At 37.3% G+C, this 22,735-nt stretch overlaps 1 protein-coding gene across 3 annotated transcripts in view; it reads left to right on the top strand.

Moving 5' to 3' along the window:
* LOC126094477 (DENN domain-containing protein Crag) overlaps positions 1-22,735 on the top strand; it is a 322,685-nt gene that overhangs the window by 218,128 nt on the left and 81,822 nt on the right. For all 3 annotated transcript variants that reach the window (XM_049908870.1, XM_049908869.1, XM_049908871.1), the window contains 2 exons: positions 1,686-1,835; positions 9,369-9,556. In XM_049908870.1, the coding sequence (XP_049764827.1) occupies positions 1,686-1,835; positions 9,369-9,556 (338 nt within the window). The remainder of the gene's footprint in view (positions 1-1,685; positions 1,836-9,368; positions 9,557-22,735) is intronic.

A 22,735-nucleotide genomic window follows, 5' to 3' on the forward strand; every position in this document is an offset into this window, starting at 1 on the left:
TAATTGTGCAGATAAAATATGTGTAATGAAAAATAGGAAGTTGTAAGATTGCTAAGGAGTCATGTATGATGTTATGACAAGTATCACTAATGTTGTGTTTGAATGCAGATGAAGTCCCTTTTCAATGGTGCAAGTGTAAAGACAGAGACGAGGTAATCATTATAAATTCATATTCGTAATTTTTGTTTCACTTTTTGCATTCTGTTTCATCCATGAAGCCATTCTCACAAAATTAATGACTGTCTCCTTTTTCAAAAAAAAAAAAAAAAAAAAAAAAAAAAACTACGTGGAAAACTGAAGCATATGTAAACTGTAGAAACGCAAACTTTAGTCTTTCAAAATGGAATTTAATGTTTAATTTTGAATCACATGTAATAGAAACAACAGTGATTGGATATTTTTTAATATTGTGAAATATTCTAACCAAAGATCTGTATACAAATAAAACCGTGAAAAAAAACTAAGGAGAAATTTGAAAAAGAAGTTAAAGTTCATAAAAAGTAATAAAACCTTGAGGTACACCTATGACATTTAAATTCTGTCATAGGCTGTAAAAGATCTGATAGATCAATTTAATTAAGTGAAAAGTATCTAGAAAAGAGGTTGCAAGGCAAACATCAACAGAAGTCAAAGGAGGGTAAGAGAGAGATGTCAAATTAATCAGGTCATGCTAGGGAATTATATTAAGAAACACGAGTCCAAAAGCAATAGATGAAATCTGCTGTTTCAGCATCAAAATAAATGATGGCTGAAATTGGGAGGATACAAAATACAGACTGTCAATAACAAGAAAAACATTTCTGAAAAAGAGAAATTTATTGACATCAAATGTAAAGTTCAATATCAGAAAGTATTTTTCTGAACATATTTTTCTGGTGTGTAGCCTTGTACAGTAATGAAACATGAGTGATAAGCTATGCAGACAAGAAGAGATTGGAGGCTTTTGATATGTGGTGCTAGAGAAGATTTTGGGGATTTAATGTGTAAATCAGATTGTGAGTTTAAAGATAGTTAATTGAATTAGGGAAAAATGAAATTTATCATATAACCTTGCTAAGAAAGGAATAGTTTGATGGCACACACCCTGAAGCATCCAGGAATAGTTTGGTAATGAAGGGAAGTAAGCAGGGGGAGGGGGCTGAGAGGAATTTTAAAGGGAGACCCAAGCTTGATTGCAGTAAGCAGGTTCAAGTTGATTTAGACTGGAGTAGTTATGTAGAGATGAAGAAGAAGGGACAGGTTGATAGAATACATCCTGTGGAACAACAAATCTTCAGTTTGGTAATGGGAGTTATTCATGGGGGGGGGGGGGGGGGGGGTTTACAAATTGTTGCAGTAGGCTGACTTGACTACAGTAAGCATGGGCAGTGAATGTAGATAGTGGAAGTTATGCCTAGATGAAGAGGATAGATTAGTGTGGAGAGTGCATCACATCACTTCACATCATCATCCTGTTTTTGGGTATTTACTAATTTAGATGGTCCGTTGTAAGGATTCCTTACTCATAATATTATTGTACATATGCAAGCTAGCAGTGACTAATTTTCATATGCAAACAATTATCCCTCATCTAAAGGTACATTTTGATTTATTTCTGCATAAGTCTGTAATTTAAAAGTGTTACTGTTTTAGTATCTTTATGTTTGAAAAAAATGGATTCATATTTTGACTATTATTTTTTCTAGTCCCAGCAGTTTGACTTCCAAAAAATCAAATGAATTATTAATTGGAGGCCTCAATAGCCTGAAGTCTGCAGCTACCTCAGTTGCTAAGAAATTTGATGAAATTAAAGAAGCAATATCTGCCAACTCCACACCTGTAAAAGGAGTAGTTGGGTATGGTGAATTACAACATTCTGAATATTCTTTGAATGTAACAGTTTTTCCTGTATTTTGAAGTTAACCTGCAGAGGCTAACTGTTTCTTATTTTCAGGTATCTAAATTATAATCTTACTTGTTACAAATAATGAATTTGGTGTGTACATTAACCTGGCTGTTAGGTAGACTTGCCAATCAACTTCTTAACAATAATTCAGCTTTTTTCCTGCCCACATATGTATGAAGTTGACTTCTAGCTTTTAACTGATATCAGACTTTATCATGCAAGAAGACAGTTTTCTAGCTAAGAAAACTTGTAGAAAGGAAAAGCTTTGATTATTCAGATTACATCTGATGGCTGCAATCGTTAAAGGAAACAAAGTGGCCAATCATATCCTGACATTTGCATTGAATGTAAATAAATAATTTTAAAAACTCTTCAATATGTGGCAAAAAATTGTGAATTGATTCTCAGCTTTGGTGCTCAGTTTCTGTTCATTCTCTTATTATTCGACATATTGTGTACACGTGGTACTCTGCAACATTGAAGTATTTGAGGGGAAGAAAAGAGATAAGCTGCATCCTGTCTTTAATTTATTCAACAATTAGTTGCTACAGTATTATCATCACCTGATTTTATTGTGTGGTGTGAAACCTCATACACTGTATATAGGGTGTTTGACTGTTATAGGCACAAATGAAAGATGCGAGTAGAGGACAGTGAAACAAGCAAATAATTGTAATAAACACAAGCTGATCTACTACTTGGATGATGTACCTTATAGTGAAAAGATTAGTCTGTGGTACATAAATGATGTGCTGGTACACTTTCATGTGACTATTCAGGAATAAATAGTGCGAATCTGTGTCAACAAGTGTATTGATCATGGCTGAACAATGACATGGCCTCCCAGGTCCCCCAACTTGAATCTGTTGGCTCTTTTTTGTATGGCAGTATTTAAAAGCTTTGGTGTATTCCAGATCTCTTGATAATGTTGATGAACTCTGGGGAACACGTTATGGATGGTTCTCAGTGCCTTTGAAAATGCCTGGGATTTTTTAATTTTTACAGGCATCGATAAGAAGATGTGCTGATGCCAGCTTTCACATGAATGGTGGCCATGTGGTACACTTATTGTAAAGTGTTTGTTCTCAAGCGCGTATCTGCAATTTGGGTCCTCAGGGACTCTGTTGTAAGGTGATTGTGTACTTGATCACAATACATCATACTGGCAAAAGCATTGGTTTGTACCTATGATTACTAGGATTATTTGCTTGTTTCTTTGTAATTCAAGCACGTGTTTCATTTTACCCATGATAGTAAACTATTCTGTATGTGCACTGCAACTCACAGTTTCATTTGGACTTTTTTTGTACCTCTCGCTTGCAAAGGTTACGGATTTCATAGACTAAATGATTTATACAGCTACATATACAATTACTTATCAAGTGATTCATGATGCATGATGCCAGTGGCTTGGTAAAATGTCTTAGCTATGTTGACTAGGTGAGGACAATGATATTGAAACTAATCCTTGAATAAAGTCAAGTCATATTGCAGCTTCTTTGCAGCCATGTCGTCCCTTTTCAAATTATTTCATATTATAGTCTGAGCAGTGTAATTTTGCTTTAGTATTCAACTTTAGACAATTTGGAAGTATCAAGTGTATTAAGAATATGATTCGATATCTTGTAAACAAGACATAATATTTGCTTCACATGATTGACACCAATATTTTTCATCTGTTTGTGGATCCTCAGAAGTAGGAAAAGTAATTATAATGCCTTGCTTAATCTTGATTGCCGAAATGAATAAACTACTTTGCAGAAAGACATGTGTTGTTACCAAGTCACCTCTTGATCTTGAAATGGCTCTGCATTAGGATATGGTCAAGCTTAGTATTTGCTCAGATAAATAGAAACTGAAACTGGTCTTAATAGAATAATTAATCCGTACTATCAAGGCGAGAGCTCATAAGAATTTTGTTCCAAATCTGTGACACAAATCAGCTTTAACTTTCCTGGCAGATTAAAACTGTTTTGGACAATATAGCTCAGTTGGTAGAACACTTGCCCACTAAAGGCGAAGGTGCCAGGTTCGAATGCTGGTCTGGCACACAGTTTTAATCTGCCAGGAAAGTTTCATATCGGTGAACACACTGTTACAGAGTGAAAATTCATTCTGGAAATTAGCTAAAAGAGCAAAAAGGAAAAAGCGATGGAATAGAAAATTTTAAGTAGACTTATTTTGTTTCCTGATACATTAAATTACCATACACCTAGCTTTGCACACTATCCTCCTTTAACTGTACTTGCAGCAGACAACTTGCACGGCTGTTCATTATGTGTGTATGATCATCATAAGTACTTGAGTTGCTTCTATCTGTGACAACAAATAAGGTGTGTTAAAAAGTAAAGGGACTTTTGTAATTTTGAGTGTTGCATTAATCTAATTTTTTATGTTGTTGAACATTTATGAGATGTATCTGTACAGTGTTAACCGTATCATGTATTTAATTTTGTCATGAGCTACCGAAAAGGTTCCTTGTGTTTGGGTAGTATCAATGATTATTTATTTTGTGTGGAAATACTCAGATAATTTGCATCAAATTTTGCTTTTAGATCAGAATAAAGTGTGGTGAAGTTTTAAAATGCCATGCAACTCAGTTAAGTCCATAATTCTTGAAAAATTTACTCATCCTCCAGTACAGTAGCAATTTCTTTATTTAAATATAACTCTCAATGCCTCTTTTCACTAATACTCCTAGAATATCCTCTAAATATTTAATATAATTATGTATCAAAAGAAATTTGCACGAAGAAAAGTTGTGTTCCTTCAGAAGGTTAAATTCTAAGTACTGATGATACACACATATAAAAGTAAGGAAAAAATCTATCACAGTGTTTGGAACCATCAGGGATAAGTTGGGAAAGACAGAAAGGAGGGGCTTCTCGTTCTTCTCATACATTGAGAGAAATGTGCCTATTGCCATGATGATAAAGAAGAATAGGAGACACCAGAATGATAGAAGATTGAAGGTAGTACATTGATAAGCACTGTTCCAGTTTCAGTCCACAGATGATAGGACAGAGTGAAAAGATAAAAGGTTGATAGAGGAAAAGAATGAATGAAGCAATTGAAAACTAAAAACAGATGATGAAAAAATGGAGGGAAGGTAGGTGTGGGAGGTGGGAGGTGAATGTTAAGTGAAGAGAAATGGAAAGTGGAAGGAATAGTGCAATTAAGAAGTAAAACAGAAAAGGGAAGAGGAAAAAAAGAACAGAGAAAGTGAAGAAGAAAAATGATAAAAAATTAACAAGTAACGGTAAACAACTGAGAGGAAAAAAAATAGAAAAAGGGGGAAATGGAATGCCCACCACTAAATTGGCTGAGCACATGATTGGAATCAGAAAAACTATCGACTTTGGGGACCTCAAAACCTGTAACACCATAAAGGCCACTTGAATCATCCCATCCAGTACCAGTTTCCTTGAACTCCAAAAATGGGAACTTCATCTCCAATATATCCTCACATCATGCCACCCTCCTGGACTTACTCTCTGTTAACGACCATCACCCTCTCCTTTTCTCCTTCCAGCTATTTACTGTTGTTACTTGTTTCCCCTGATGCTTTCCTCTCTTATTATCTCTTTGGGCTCTCCCCACACCCATTCCTCTTTCCCCCTTTTTCTTAATTGCACTATTCATTTAACTTTTCAGTTCTCTTCCTCTTAATCCATCTTTGCTTCTTAGTGTCATTTTCTCATCTTTGGAACTGAAGCTGGCACTATGCTTACCAATGTATTATCTTTAACTTACTAACCTCTCCGACGTCTTCCCCTTCATCTTTGTCTCCCAGTGTCCGCACAAGAGGTGGTTTTTCACAACCTGCAGTCTGAGCAATTGGCCCTTCCTTTCTAACCTTCCCTGGCGTATACCTGTTTCATCCCTGGCGAAGGAACAAATGGTTCTTGAAGCTAGGATAGTTTTTTTCCTTTTATATGTTGCTATTGGCAGAACTTAGAATTTCGCCTCATGAAGATAAATACTGACCAATTGTTCTGACTCATTGCACCTATATAATATTGTAGGTTCTATAAATAAATTATATTCTGGACTGCCAGCAAGACCAATGCAAAACAGATAATTGTAAAACTGTCTCTGACTGCTATGATGACACAAACACTTGGCATACTTAGCCAGGAGCTAATCTTTACTAGCAAGAAAAGTGGAATCTGATGCTGTCTGCTTCTCACCCCCAGACTGGATCTTACAAGGAAACAAAATGCATTCACAATTAAAGTGTAAACGTAATATTTCCCTTTTCTCAGATTTCTTGTTTGTTATGTCAGTTAGCTTAAGTTGTCATCTGTGGAATCCTTATTAGGCACACATTGCCAAGAATAAATAATTCATCAATAATCAATTAACTTCCCTGCTTGACCGATGACCTTTGTTTTTGGTCCCCTTCCCCAAATCAACCAACCTTCCCCAGTTGTATAACTGGGGTGGTCAGGGTTGCGCAAGTTGTCGAAGGGGCATTCAGTTGAAAGATTTGCACTAGGCCCATGAAGCACATGAAAATATTATTATTATTATTATTATTGTTGTTGTTGTTGTTACCATTAGCAGTGCGACTCATTATGGGATAATTGCAGTTGTAATTATGATTAAATATAGCCTATAAAGAAAGTAAGTTTTCTTTCGAAACATTTACTGTGGCTGTGAACCCAGTCCTGCAGAAGACAAAATTAAACTTTTACTTGTTCAAGTAACTTTTGGGAATACAGTCAGGAAATGCCATCATCTATAACCATTATTGTCAAAGACATTACCCAGCTGCAGTCCCATAAGTTATTAGAACACTCAGAAATAGCAGGAGAAGCTCAAGTTTCACAAACTGCTGCTCCCTACTGCAGAGACACTGATGGAAAAACTATTTGAGAGGGGGTGGAGGGCAATGTTCTGTTGCTTCTTGTTGGAACAAAAGATAAGTGGAATAATTATATTGTGAACGGAATAGAATCAAGGTAATATTATAAAGCACTGAACTGTAGAACCTACCTCAATTCTGTTAGATCCCTATGGACATTTAAATGTTGTGGTCTTTATAGTGCTAAAACTGGTACGTAAAATAGCAACAAACATCTGTAGCAACACAGAACTTTTGTTTGATCATCAGCACACTCATGAAGTAGAGGCATATGATGACAAAGTTTGCTGGACGAAAGCTTGGGATGTGCGCAATGTGAATTGATTGCATTTGTTCATATCTAGAAGGACAATGATAGAACCGCATTATCTCCAGCACTGTTGACTGGCTCTATTGCATATTAATAGTTATTTGTGTTGTTTTTTGTCAGTTATATACTCATCTCCTTGGTCTTATCTGGTAAAAGTATTTTTTATACAGCGCGCGCACACACACACACACACACACACACACACACACACACACACACACACACCATTCACTCACTCACTCACGCACAAGCAAGCACACCTCATGCACACATGACCACTAACTCCAGCATTCCAGCCCGAGATGCTGGAGTTAGCAGTCGCGCGTGTGCATGAGGGGTGTGTGTATGTGTGTGTGTGTGTGTGTGTGTGTGTGTGTGTGTGTTTCACAGATGAAGGCTATAGCCAAAAGCTTTATGTAAGTGTCTTTTTAATTGCGCCTGTCTGCAATTTGTATCTTCTTTAAGGTAAGTAGCAGTCTATCTTTTTCCTATGTTGTTGTCTACACACATTTCACATATACTGAAAACTGACAACAACAAATACAATAATACACCAGGCATCAAACCACCCAAACTCTCACAAACAAACAAACAGCACTTAGATACATATTAGAAATCAGGAATATACCAACTGAAGTGTGACACATTTGATGGAAGACATGTAGATCATGCCAGGAGAGCATTTTACACCAAATACAAAGAGCATGGACGTATAGAACAACTTTTGCAGAATGCTTACAACACCAACATAAAATTTCCACTGAAGACACAGACATGACAATCGTAAGGATAAACAACAACAAAAAACACCTTCTTACCTGTGAGAAAACTACCACATTCAGAAAACATAATGTAAAAGAAATAGCTCATAAATGATCAGACCAACCTGGCAAACCCCACTCTCTTTAAACTATTAAGCGGGTATCAAAAAGTTTGCATTTGAGGCCATTGCCGCAGTGTATAAGCAACATAGCATGACTCCAAAACAGGTAAATAAACATGGGAGTAGTGTGACATTTAAGTCTTTCCAACATGCACATAGTAAATGCAAAAACCTGAACTACAGCAACATTCTTACCTAATGTACACAAGTAGGACCAGCGTGCTGTTATTCTTTTCTTAGCTGCTGAAGAACAAACACCAGTAGACTTCCATTGCAGAACGAAAAATTTGTATGGGGCAGCATATCTGTTGAAAACCACCATTGTGGAATGACAACTGCAACAAGGGATGCAAATGTTGTAATGCAGAAGTTATACCAACTCAAGTGGGAGACACTCAAGCACATGCCCTACAGTGCTGATCTCTCCCCATGCTATTATCAAGCCTTTGGCCCCTTCAAAAAAGCCTTGAAGAGTCAATAATTCCTGTTGGACGAGGATGTGCAGTAGGCGTTTGTGAACTTGTTTGCACCGGAGGACACTGTGTTTGACCAAACGGGAAACGTCAACCTGGTCATCGGTGGCATGATTGCCTCAGTGCTGAAGGATATTTTGCCTGATTGGCATACTGCTTCTGGACAGTGTGGGAACTTTTTGATTGCACCTTATAATAGACCAGCTACATACAAACATAAAGTTCAAACTTAATCATTTGCTATTGCTTAACACCATCTGTGAGTATTTGCGTAGGTCACATTGTAACAGCTTATCTCTTTAACCAATAAAACTTGGACACATGTTATATTACGTGTTTTATTCGAATTAGTGTATACTATCACCTCTTAAAATATTTACTATTCCTCCTGAAACATCCTGTATATAATTGTACTGTATGTTGTATTATACTGTACACTGTATAATGTCTATAGCCTATCATGTAATGTTACGAATTTTCTGTTCACCAGAGTAGGTATGTTTGTGTGGTAGTGATCTCTTTGTGATTGTAACTAGCTTTCCATAATTAACCACTGCATTATATCAGTCAATATGTGGATGTTTCCAGTATGCTTCTCTGTTGCCAACTTGTGGAACTTTCCTCAATCTCAGTTAGCTTCTCTATTCTACAATTTATTGTGGATATTGGTTTTAACAATCACAACCCTTCAGAGTTTTGATAGCAGTTACTCTTCAACTGATTTCTTGCAGTTATTAATTGTTTCTCATTTCCCTGCAGCTTCCCAAGAAATGCTCTTTCTGTAGTAATCACAGATTATGTTTATTGATCAGGTATATAATGGATAGGAATTACATATTTCTGATTTATGCTCTGAATTCTATCTTAAGCTTCAGTGCATTTTGATATACCCCCTGCTTTGTTATACCCTGTTTTGAGTAAAAAATTTCCATTTCATATTTTTATGACAGGCAGGGATATCAACCTGAATATGAGAACCAATATCTTGAGGATGAGTCAGTTGACGTAACAGCTGCTGTGCCTGAGAGTAGCAGGAGGATATCGAGTGAATTCTCATACCTTGATTCACGTAGTAATTTATGGGAGTTATTTGGTGATGGCAGCAGGAAAGGAAGTTCCACGAATCTTCACCCACTTGGTGAGATTAATTTTTAATTTTATTCTTTTTTCTTTTGAATTAAAATCATTCTGTATAGTATTATATAAGCTGTTCTATGTATCTTTGTTCATATATTCATTTGCTCATTTCTTCATACGCTTAACCAGAGCTTGGTAGTATTAGGCATATTCCTCTAATTTATGATGTTTAAATTACCTCTTGCGGAAAACCAAAATAATTCTATTTGCTGATTATGCAAGCTTCACACTCATGATTTGTTAAGTAAGACACATCTACCAGCATTGAATTGCATCCCCTTTTTGCCCTGACGATGGCAGTCTCATTGGTGTCTTATCATAGCATGGCCCTGAGAGACAATGTAGGTATTGAATAACCATCTTGATCCTTGACCACTAGACCACTGCACTAGCTGATAAGTTTTAATCAAAGCAGGATCCAAGACATGTACATCTAGCTTATTGGAGTTCTAAATGTGTTGAATAGGTTTGATGCCCACATTCACAGGCATTAATCAAAACTGGATCCAAGGCATGTATATCTAGTTCACTGGTCTCCTAGATATGCTGAATAAGTTTGACATCAGTTGAACAAGATTGCACAAACATTGCCTTTGCACTGTTTTTTCTTGCTCATAGCCAGATTACCTGGGAAGTGCTGCAGTTGGAAACACAGTTGCATAGATCCCTGTAGTATTCACATATGAAAGAAAATAACAAACTATCCCAGGATCCGTTCTGTCCCATGTAAAAATCATCTCTACAACCAGCTGGAACAGTGCCTTTTGGAAAGTGGAATGCATTACATCATGAGATTTCTGCGTAGTATGCCTTGCTTTTAGCATATACCAATATGTACTGCAACTAATCAGTCCACACAATCCATGTTTTGTGCATCCATTGTGCACACTAATCTCTGTGTCTATTGGCATGGGCTGAGCAGAGAAGGGGGTCAGAGGCTTCTGTCCCCACAATGAGGTGGTGGTTTTGGGTGACATGGCTGCTCATTAGTTTTCCATCAGTGAGTGTTCTGCTTCACTGTGATCCATCAATCCATTGTTACAATCTGTGCTAGTTGATAGCAAAACCTGTCGTCAATACATGATTGATGGATGTGCCTTGTAGTGATATTACTGTGAAGCTAAACGAATGAATAATCAGTCTGCAGAAAACTGTGGAAGTCCTACATAAAGAAACCGTATACCTGAAGAAACAAAATCAGCAGCTACGACTCACTCAGAGAGCATGTGGGACTTCAGAAGCAGTAAATAACAAATCGCAGATATCGAAGGTAACATGTACTGTAAAGGAACCTCCGCTCTGCGAAACGGTTCGCCATAATAACAGTGTAGCAGCATTAAATAAACCACCAAGAAGAATAAGGTTCGCCGACGTAAACAAATATTCGCAGCTCTGCCCGGTAGAAGAAAGTGAAAAAACCTGTAGGGTGAACGTAAGTAAGCTTTGTCAACGAAGTAATGAACAAGAAACATTCGCAGCAAAACGGCATAATACCAAAAACAGCAAAAGTAGCCGCAGTGTGAATGTTAGCAAGTTTCATGAACAAAGTAGCGATCAGGAAACATATGCATGAAACCTAATAGTGCTAATAAATATCAAAAAGAAATTCAAACAGGAGTGAAACAGTGTGATGGTCAAAGTTTAGTACGTAAAACCTGTAAAATTACCTTATTGAGTGATAGCCAAGGTCGTAATGTTTCAAGTTACCTTAATGAAAACGTAAATCTCGAGTGTCTGGGGTATGTGTATCCTTCAGCAGAAGCCAAGGATGTCTTGCAAAACACTAACAAAAAGGCTTCTGAAGCTGCTGTCGTCGTAATTATGACTGGAACAAATGACATAGCGAAAAACAACAGCGCGAACTTAATAAAAGGTTTAAGAAGCACATTACCAAGTATCACATCAAAAAAAGTGTTTGTTGTCGATGTTCCATTTAGATATGATCTTACAAAACGATCCTGCGTAAATCGCGAGGTATTGGACGTAAACAAACGGCTATATCACCTGTGTTCGAAATTCAAAAATACCACAATCATTAAAGCTAGCGAGTTTGACAGGGAGTGCTATACACGACAAGGATTCCACCTCAACAACCAAGGAAGAAGACTAATCTCGAAACTGATTACCAAAACTGTGAGTAAAGAAATGGCCACTTTAACAGTAATACCGCTGGACCAGGGAAACCTGTAAAACCTGCTGGTCTGTCTGGCAAAATATTAGCAGATATGCTCCAGCAGGATCAAAATAACCTTCAAACCATTCACTCTGAGTCCAGGAAACTAGATGCATCCAAATGTTGTCAAAATGGGGCCTGGCTACCAGCAGTAGACTTACAAACAACTCAAGATATCAGCTGTATAGAAGTGCCCTTAAGAAGACAATCTGAACCCTCATCTTTACTGCCCAGGGTTAGCAAAAATAGTCTTCTGTTCTTACATATTAATATACAGTCTTTAAGAAAGAAGTTGGAAGAATTGCAGTACTGGTTAGAAACTTCCAACTGTGGTATACTTAGTGTAAATGAGCACTGGCTATATTCATCAGAAATTGATCTCAATATTCCATTTGGTTACTCCTTAGCTAGTAGTTACTGCAGATCAACAATTGGACATGGGGGTGTTGCAATATATATTAAGAATAGTCTAAATCGACAATACTTTACTATTGATGTCACAGACCTGTGTATAGACACCATCTTTGAGGCTGCAGTTGTACATATACCTAAACATAATATTATTGTTGCATCTGTATATCGCACACCATCTTCTAGTGAATATGAATTTATGGTAAATTTAAAAAAAACTGTTAGTCTTACTAACTAAGCCTAAATATAAATACCAAAGAATCTTAATTTTTGGTGATATTGATATGGATATCAGGGTACAGAGTCATATCATATTGGAATTCTTGGATAGCCTAAGAGCTTTTGATTGCTATTGTCTAAATGATAAGCCTACAAGATATAATGCATGCTTAGACAATATAATAAGTAATATCCATGAAAATAATGTTGAAATTGGAGTAGTGAAGTTAGGCCTAGCTGACCATGATGGCCTATGGATTACAGTTCCAGTCAGCATTCCAGATGAACAACACAAAACTGTTAGACCTATGAATGAATGCAACATAAGAGAGTTTAGAACCAGATTAAGGTCAGTTAACTGGAATGACATCTTATACAAAGATATGTGTGTGAATAACACAAGCAAATTATTTATAGAGGAAATTGCAAGAATATTTGATGAGTGTTGTCCCAGATTAGTAAAAAGACAGAATAATAACCGAGCTCATAAACCACAGAGACTAAATAATTGGTTTACGCCATACCTCAACAGCATCAGGATTATGCTTCTTATGTTTAAGGACAGATCTCATAACAGCAACGAGTACAAAGAGATGTACATTAGAGTACGAAAAATTTATAGATTTGAAATAAGTTTGGCAAAACGTAGGGCGAATGATAACTATATTCTTAAATCCAGGAACAGCTGTAAAGCTGCCTGGGAAGTAATTAAAAGTGAAATAAATAGACCAACAACTCAACTAGCTATACCCATAGCCCCAGATATCTTAAACTCACACTTTGTTAACTTCAGTTTACAACAAGATTTGTCTCCCCTCAACGCCATGCTTGATGCTAAAACTCTTTTAGGTTCAAATAAGTATGTAGTCCATAAATTCTGCTGGGCAACAGTAACTGAAAATGATGTTAGCAAAGCAATAGGCAAACTAAGTAGTTCCAGAGCAGAGGACTTCTATGGTCTGTCAAACTTTGTCATAAAGAAGATATCAAGTGATCTTCTGCCCCCTCTAACCACTCTCATTAATCATATATTACAGCAAGGGATTTTCCCCGACTGTTTGAAAATAGCAGTAACTATTGCCATATTTAAGAAAGGAGATAAATCAAATCCAAGTAACTATCACCCTATCTCATTAATCCCAATAATATCTAAAATAATCGAAGACTGTGTTCACCAACAAATGAATCACTATTTTGAGAGGAATAATTTGTTAAGTAACTCACAGTATGGATTCAGGTCTAAACTATCCACAGTTAAAGCAGTTGAAAATATTGTTAGTGATATATATGATGGCTTTGAAAATAAATTAATCTCATGTGCTGCTCTCCTAGACCTGAGTAAAGCATTTGACACTGTATCTCATAGTACTTTGATCATGAAATTAAGACACTACGGCATGGAAGAGGACACCCTGAAATTATTAGAATCCTACTTAAGCAACAGAGTACAATTAGTTAGTGTAAATGGGCAGCTGTCAAACCCACAAACAATAAAAAGAGGTGTGCCACAGGGCTCCATACTTGAGCCCTTCCTGTTTGTAGTGTATGTTAATGATATGCCACAGTATTTACCCTGTAAAACAGTCCTCTATGCAGACGATACAACTTTTATCAATTCAGGACAGACTCTTGAATCTGTACGAGAAAAAAATAATATAATATTTGAAAAATCAGTTCATTGGTTTACTGCAAACTCCCTATTCATAAATGAAACAAAAACTGAGGAAATATTCTTTAATTTGAAGGTATCAAACAAAGAAAATAAGTCCGTTAAACTGCTAGGAATGATGATTGACCAGAAACTTAGCTGGGATAAACATATCACATACGTCTGTTCTAAACTTGCACATGCTATGTTCCTACTTTATAAGCTTAGGAGTAATGTCAGCCAAAACTTACTGCTGCATTCATATTTTGCTTATATCCACCCCCATCTTTCTTATGGTATTCTGCTTTGGGGAAATTCTCCCAGTTCAATATCAATTTTCAGATGGCAAAAAAAGCTCTTCGATGTGTAGTGGATTTATCTCCCAGGGATACATGCAGGGAACAATTCAAAAAACTTAACATCATGACAGTTCCTTGTTTGTACATCTATTATTGCCTACTACACGTAAAAGAAAACATAGCTCAATATCCCCTTAGGTCATCTGTCCACACCTACAATACAAGACGAAACCACACAATTGATCTGCCATACTCTAGACTGCCTAAGGTACATAATAGTTATAAATATGTAGGCCTCGAACTGTTTAATATGCTCCCTAAAATTGTACAAACAGTATCTAAAAGTAAATTTAAGACAACATTGGGTCAATGGCTCAAAGGTAAAGCATTTTACTCAGTTGATGAATTTAAAGATTGTAATATGGAAGATTTGCTGTTTTAACATAGAGAAAGGTACCTCTGCCTGTAGTAGGACCTAAATTTGTATCAATAGCTTAGGATAATGACATAGTGTTATCAACATGTATATGATAATGACATAGTGTCATCAACATGAATACTCCCTGCTTAATATAAATCTGTCTAATGCTTTCCTTTTCATTGTAAAATTAATAATATATAAAATTCCAAATGTGTGCTATTGTACTGCACTAAATTTCACATGATTTATATACACATTGTTATGAGAATATAACCATCTCTATACTGTAATTGAACTTATTGACGAAGCCCATTGTATAAGAAAATACTGAACGGCTAATAAAGATTCTTATTCAGGTAGTGATGATTTTCCCTAAATAAAGGTTCTCGCAGTACACATGGATTTGGGGTTGTGGTATAGTGCCTACATGATCTAGGAGTCGTACTATCCTATTCATTGAGCACTAACAGTGTGGCCGTCATTATATCGTGCTGATATGGCACATCTTACCAATACTGCACTTGCATGTCATACAAGTTGCCAGTATATGGATAACATCCCAGTCATGTGAAACACCAAGCTGTTGCATTTGCGCTGGAAACAGCAACACCCTTTTCTAGGCAGTTATTAACTGGTTCTCGGAAAATAAATAGTCACTTAATGTGGATAATGCACAGAATTTTCAACTTTGTACAGTGCAATCCCTGATTATGGCTACCCCCAGGTGAAAAATGTGTGATGTTAAGAAGAATTCGACTGCTAGATGGTAAACTTGTTGGTTTACTGATACACAACTGTTTTCATGGCCTAAAGCCACATTACCAGGTGCAACAATGTTAAAAGGTCATCGATGTACCCATTGCTCTTAGTAAAGATACAGTATTCAGTGCTTATTATCAACATTATGCTAGTGAACGAAGGGTGACAAAGACGTGATCCATTAATTTTGTGAAAATTGCTATTGTGTCGATCACATAGTCCCTTGTTTTAAGGTTTACCAGCATCAGTGTGATGGCAGGGTCGTCCAGTGTTCAGGAAGAGTAGGAGCAGTCCACACAAGCGATGAGTCCATCGTAGTTGCTGTGTGGGTGTTTCTACTCTTCCCAACACCAGCTTGCCCTGCCATCACCCTTGCTGTGCCATCACCCCGATGCAGGCAAGTTTTAAAACAAGGTTCTATAATGACAGTATCCATCACCTGCAATTTTAATGAAATTAATGGATCGTATCTTTGTCATTCTTTGTTTGCTAATGTAATGCAGACAGTTTTCACTGAATAATATTTCTTAACAAGGGCAGTGAGTATTCGTATGACCTTTTAACATTGTTGCATCTGATGGTGCTGTTTTAGGCCATGAACCAATTTGTGTTTCAATAAAGTAACAATTTTACCATCTGTCAGCCAAATTATTCTGAACATCATGCCCTTTCACAGCTGCGGGTGCCCAGAATATAAAATACTTTACAATGAAATGAATAACTCTAGCTGCATTGATATTATACATGGTGTAAATTTTAAGTTGGCAAACCAGAATAACTCGAAAAATAAGCTTCACACGAAAAAATGTGTAGAATTCAAAGTTGATTATTTTTGAGGGGGACATCTGCTGGTGCTAAAATTAACACGCCATTCCAGCCCCCTAGGGGTGGGGCGGGAGGGAACTTTAAAATTTCAAATGGGAACCCCCATTTTTATTGCAGAATCAGATTCTACATAAAAAAACTACATACATTTTGTCTTAAACATTTGTTTTGATACTTGATAGTTGGCGCTGTAATTCAAGAAATTCCATGTTCTCAATTTTGTGTGGAAAATGGTTATGGATAAATGACAAATCTTACTTCACTAAAACTAAAACTCTCCCTCTCTCCCCATAGGGTGGGGATTGAGAGAGAGGAATTAGAGTTTTGCAAATGTTGACTCAAATAATAATTTTTCCGCAGATTCAGATAAGTTTTGTTTGTTTCGTGGCCATGAGGCCACACAACTTTTAATTATCAAACAAATCATCTGACTAGCTAACTAACAACAATCCTACTTACTAACGAGTGAACTCATTAACCCACAGAGTAAACAAAGTAAAAGACTAAAAGTATTCCCCTTTAAAATTTGGTGATCCTGAAAAGGAATGATTTCATTTTATTGTTGATTATTTGCAAGTACTTGCAAGTAAATGAATTTTGGGGTGCTTGTTTCCAGTGAGTCCCCTTGCATCTCACTTTCACCAAACGTTAACTGACAAAGGTCGCTGATGGTTGGCTTCTCGAATCCAGTGTGGGTTCTGAACACTCCAGTAATGCATGTTATGGCGATTAACTTCAGCAAAAAAGTTTTGGTTTGTTTGCATCCGCTGAACTCCCCAGTGACAAAACATTAGGTGGTTTTGGAAGTCATCACCATGTAGTTCCTGATGCATGGATACATGGTATGGATGAAATTTGTGGAGCTTCAGGATTTTCCAAACACTCGTGTGAAATTCCTGATTGCCTTGATATTTCTCTTGTACTTGCATGTGGATTATGAGCCACAGCAGCTAGGACTGCCACTTGTTTGTTTTATCCACAAACAGAGCTGCACGGGTTCTTTTTTTCTGGTTCCCACTACCTTCTGGAGTAAATTGTTTAATAACTCAAGCAAAATAGGACCGTGATCGAACTTGGCGAGGAAAATGCTGCGCACAAAGTGCGACTACTGCATCGTCAAAATTTCTGCCACTTTCTCCATAAATGTACACCATCTCAATTCTTTCTTCCACAGAAAGATAGTTCATAGTGACATATGCCACCTATTACTCTCAAGAGAGGAAAGATAGGGGGTGTTGAGATAGGCAAGGTTAGAATTTCTATGAGCAAGAAGTGGCCCGCTCGGCATAATTCCACCTATCAATACTAACTCCACGTCAAATGTGACTGGTAGCGAGCAAAAACCACGAATGCAGTCACACAAGGTAATCAAACATAAGTCGCCCAAAAGACAATCGTTATAAATGATGCAGTGCTGTCTGAATGCTCAGACAGGTAAAAGAAACAGTGCATCTATTACATTAATACTTACAATTACTAAAGCCCAGTCTTCTAACGATAAACAGTGAATTTCTCGTCCCTGCGCTACCTATCGGCAGCACTCCAGAACATTACACTGCTCATCAGCAAGGGCTGGATAAGAGCATCGTTTATCAATCAGGGCTGTTTGGGATATCAATTATCATACATAATTCTAAAAATGTAAATGACGTAACAGCTGCGGTATTCCAAAATAAAATAAAGGTGTGAACAATGTGATTTAAGTCAATGAATTTATGAAAACGTTTTCTACGTTTTTCCACCCGAAACTAAAAGACTCAAACTAAGCAAGCACCCTAGTTGTGAGACTTCTCGACAAACAAGAGTGATTACTCCTAATGTAATAAAAAATTAGATTCGTTAGCCAGTTAGTTGTAGTAAATGAGTTCACTAGTAAGTAGGATGTTTGGTTAGTTAGTTAGCTAGTCAGATGATTTGTTTGATAATTAAAAGTTGTGTGGCCACATGACCACGAAACAAACAAAACTTATCCAAATCTGCAGAAAACATTAATATTTGCGTCAACATTTGTAAAACTCTAATTCCTCCCTCTCAAACCCCACCCTATAGGGAGAGTTTTAGTTTTAGCAAATCAAAATTTATTAAGTAAATAAGTATTTTTTATTCATCCATAACCATTTTACAAGCAAAAATGAGAACATGGATTTTCTTGAATTACAACACCAACTACCAAGAAACAAAACAAATATTTAAGACAAAAGTATGTAGTTTTTTATGTAGAATCTGATTCTGCAATAAAAAATGGGGTTCCCATTTGAAATTTTAAAGTTGCCTCCCACCCCACCCCACCCCCTCGAAAGTAATCAACTTTGGATTCTACACATTTTTTCGTGTGAAGCTTATTTTTCGAGTTATTCTGGTTTGTCAACTTAAAATTTACACCCTGTATAAAGCATTAAAAAATCACATTTATTTAAAATTTTCATTATTTTTCAATTTCAGGCATGCTTTACTTATTGTTTTTTTATGTCGGAAGGAAATTCTAGCTAATTTTTGTTCTTTACAGCTTGTGGGTGTATAAACATTATGGATTTTGCCATGAAATCAACAACTGCTGTCACATGTTTCATCTATATGATTCCCTTACAAATAATATCCATTTCTGTAATCTCACTTTATTATTGAGTTGGGCTTAAAATTGTACTTTGTGTTGTATTCCATTATGCTGCAAATTTATCAGAGATAATTCGCCACATAACTTAAATCTCTGTAATGTTTTTCCCTGTTGTAATTAACCCTGTTTGAATAGTTTGTATTCATTTCATGTAATACATTATGTACCTGTTGACTTTTATTTATAACATCTTTGTACTTCTATTGGGTATAGAGCAAACCAAGATACTTAAATTATATGAATAGTACACAGTGTGTCAGTGTTAAAAAAAAAAAATTTATAGGATTAACCTAGAAGAAAATTGCTTCACTGGTTTAATTTATCTTTCTCCATTAAATGCTGAAAGTAAGTCAAGCACTTCAGATATCATGATTAAAGTGGAAAGTAAGTAATAAAAATGGGAGGTTCTTGAAATTGAAATAGGAAGAGTATGTTGTTTGCATAACTCGCTAACGAAAATTATATATTATGTGTCATTTCAAGAGGGAATCCTCTGTGCGTGCTCCCGCTCCCTCTCCAACCCCACCCCCCAACCGTCATTCCTCCCTGTCTCTCTCACCCTATAACCTCCCCCCCCCCCCCCCCCCCCCAAAAAAAAACTTTTCCTTTTGTTTCCACCTTTTCTACTTTTACTTTCTTGTTTATATTTTTCTGTGCCCTTCCTGTCACATTGGCTATCTACACTTACAATCTTATATATCTCTTCTCAGATACTTCATTGCTTGCAATTTTCTTCTCTCTTGCTGAACGCATTTTATTCCATTTATTGAACTCCTATTCAGTAAGGCGCTGCTCCCATTCTTTGTCTACCAGTATTTTTTCTATCTCAATTTTTACATATATGAAACACCTGTTCCTTTTTCATTTGCATTTCACGAGGCATTTTCTGTAAATGAACAGTAACAATATAGATACCCAATTGTTAGTGATTGAATTGTGGTGTATTTTTCCATGTGGTTATTCTTTCTGATTTAATTATCTCTTTACTGTCAGCTGTCATGGTTACAAATACAGTCTTTTGTCTGTATGCTATAAACATGTTTTGTAGGTTATTGCCAACAGCTGTTACATGCTCTAGGTAGTGCATGACACAAAGCTGTCTATATTTATTTTATTATTACAGCCAGTTTCAGTTATCAGTGACTTTCACAGTATTTGTATGCATCAAATAAGAGCATAAAACTAACACTAATGCATAGGCTACATTCAATTAAAATTAGAGATTACATGAAGTAGTACTTACAAAAAGTGATATATTTGTTACATGTAATGTAAGTATTCGTCATGGCGAAGTTATTCATACAGCCTCATATTGCATCAGAACTGCTGAACATGAAAGTGACAAATCATTGGATCGCTTTATGTCATATGTCTGTTGTCTGATACTCTTCGACTCCATTATGGTTTACCTTACAAACGGTTGTAACACTGCCTTGCATCTAATACACCACCATTGTCTTTTGATTTGATTACATATTATCTCTTGGATATCCACTTTTGTGAGTATTCCAGATGATCTGTAATAAGTCAAAACATCTTATAACCACTTTGTAAGTTAAAACATTTAACAACAAGGTTTGTCTCTTTCACATTCAACAGCTATGTTGTGACGTCAGGCCTTAATAATAACCTTGCCATGTCAAAATATTGATATGGCACAAAACTAATATACACTTTATGTATGTATTGGTTTGTGCAATCTTACATTTCAATTGAGTGTACTCTATTAATTTCTTTTTGTTTTATGCTCTTATTTTCTGTATATAGATACTGTGAAATTGGTTGAAACTGATAGTCGTCGTAATATTACAATAAATGTTGACAGCCTTGTATCGTACACCTCAAAAAATTTATGCTACATCTTGAAACATATTTACCTGTAGCCTGTCTTCCTTTTGTTGACTGCAATCAAAATTGAGGTCTACTTATTTTCTGCATTAATTTTCATTCGTGCAAGGATAGCTTAACTGTTCTTGTCCCAGAAGAGAACACCACACAATGACTGACACAACAAACTTTATTAAGTCTAGAAAACAACTTATTATAATGGGTACACTAGCCTTGGAGTGGCCTACAATAACAGTCTGATAACACACATGAGTTATAACTGGTGGGTACCATCTCTAAAAGCTGTTGGCCAGCTGTAGAGTGCATGGATGAGACGCTGCACACGCATCCATGAGTGGTGGCTTCCAAAGGTCGTTAAACTTCTAGTTGATCTACCGACTTCTGTGGCTCACCTTACAAGTGTGCACCCAGATCTCTGGTTTGGATCTATGCGGGGTCACTACACCTGTCACCCCCTTGGGGGGGGGGGGGGAGGCATTGCTGATCCCTGGGCTGAAATGTGGACAGCTGCAATGTGGAGACAGCATCAATATCCATGGAGGCTTTGGTAGCAAGAGGAGTGAGCAACCCATGATCACTGGAGACCTTAGGATACAGCAAAAGAGGCCGGCACGAGGAGATCCCCAATGCCCCACTGCCGCAAACTAAGGCTGGTCCTGTGACATCGAACCAGTAAAGGGTATGCACTCCATCTGGAACGCCAATGGAGCTGGTGCAGAGGTTGCAAAGGCATAGGTTCTTTGACTGAGGCACTGTGGCAGGTAGTCCCATGTGCATACGGTATAGATGTAGCAGCCTTTCTTGTAACAATGCCTGTTGGTATCCAGCATGGGCACCAAACGAAACCACACATCCAGACTGCGGACCCTTGTGTAAAACCTGATGTGCAGGAATATGATGGTGGGCAAGATCTAGGACAGAAGAGATCGTGCAGTATCCTTGGATGGTGCGCAACAGGCCATCAGAAAAAAATTTAATGCCTCTTCAGTGGGGAAGTCTTGCGGATATTTTTCACCTGGGTCTTAAAGGTGCGAACCATGCGCTCAACTTCCCCATTAGAATGTGGATGAAAGGGAGGGGAGCAAATGTGGTGAATATTTGACCACACACAGAAATCATGAATCGCCTGAGACAGAAACTGGGTTCCATTGTCAGAAATGAGGGTAACTGGAAGACTTACTGAAAAAAATTTTAAGAGAGCTTGAGTAGTGTCCTCAGTAGTGGTCAAGGGGCAGTGGACCACATATGGAAAACACTAAAGCTCTGTTAATGACAATCAGCCAGAAAACATCCAGAAGCATACCCGCAATATGGACATAGATGCATTCCCAGGTCTTGGTTGCTGGAGGCCATGGGGAGAACAGCGGCCTGGGCGCTGCCTGTTTACTAAGACACTGAGGGACACACAGCAACCAATTGTTCCAGCTCTCTGTCAAAGCCAGGTCAGTAAACATGCCTGCGAGTAAAGGATTTAGTGCTGGAAGCACCCCAGTTCCCCTCATGTAACTCCTGTAAAATCTCCCACCACAAACTCTCAGGAATGACCACCTGGGGAACTGCACCAACCATGGAAATGATGACGACACCATATAGGACCAAGAGATGATGGAGCAACAGAAAGTAGTTATAAAGAAAATTGGAACAGCATCCCAGTGGATGAGAAGACCAACCCTGTTGGACAAGGCAGACTACCTGTCTGGCTGAGGATGGGGTTGGCCACTGTTGCCTTGGTGACTCAGGTACTAGTGATCAGAAAACCATTACTGCTTGGAGACATCCAAATGAAAACACTTGAGCTCTTCCCAATCCAACCTGGGGTCTGGGCCAACAGGCAGCCAGAATAAGGCATCCACATTGGCACAGTGCTCGATAGAGTAAAAAGGTATGTCATTGCTGTATTTGGAGAGGAACAAGGGACACAGCTGCAACTTGTGGGCTACCCAGGTGGGTGGATTAAATAGCA

This window comes from Schistocerca cancellata, chromosome 8 (assembly GCF_023864275.1).
Source record: "Schistocerca cancellata isolate TAMUIC-IGC-003103 chromosome 8, iqSchCanc2.1, whole genome shotgun sequence".
NCBI lineage: Eukaryota > Metazoa > Arthropoda > Insecta > Orthoptera > Acrididae > Schistocerca > Schistocerca cancellata.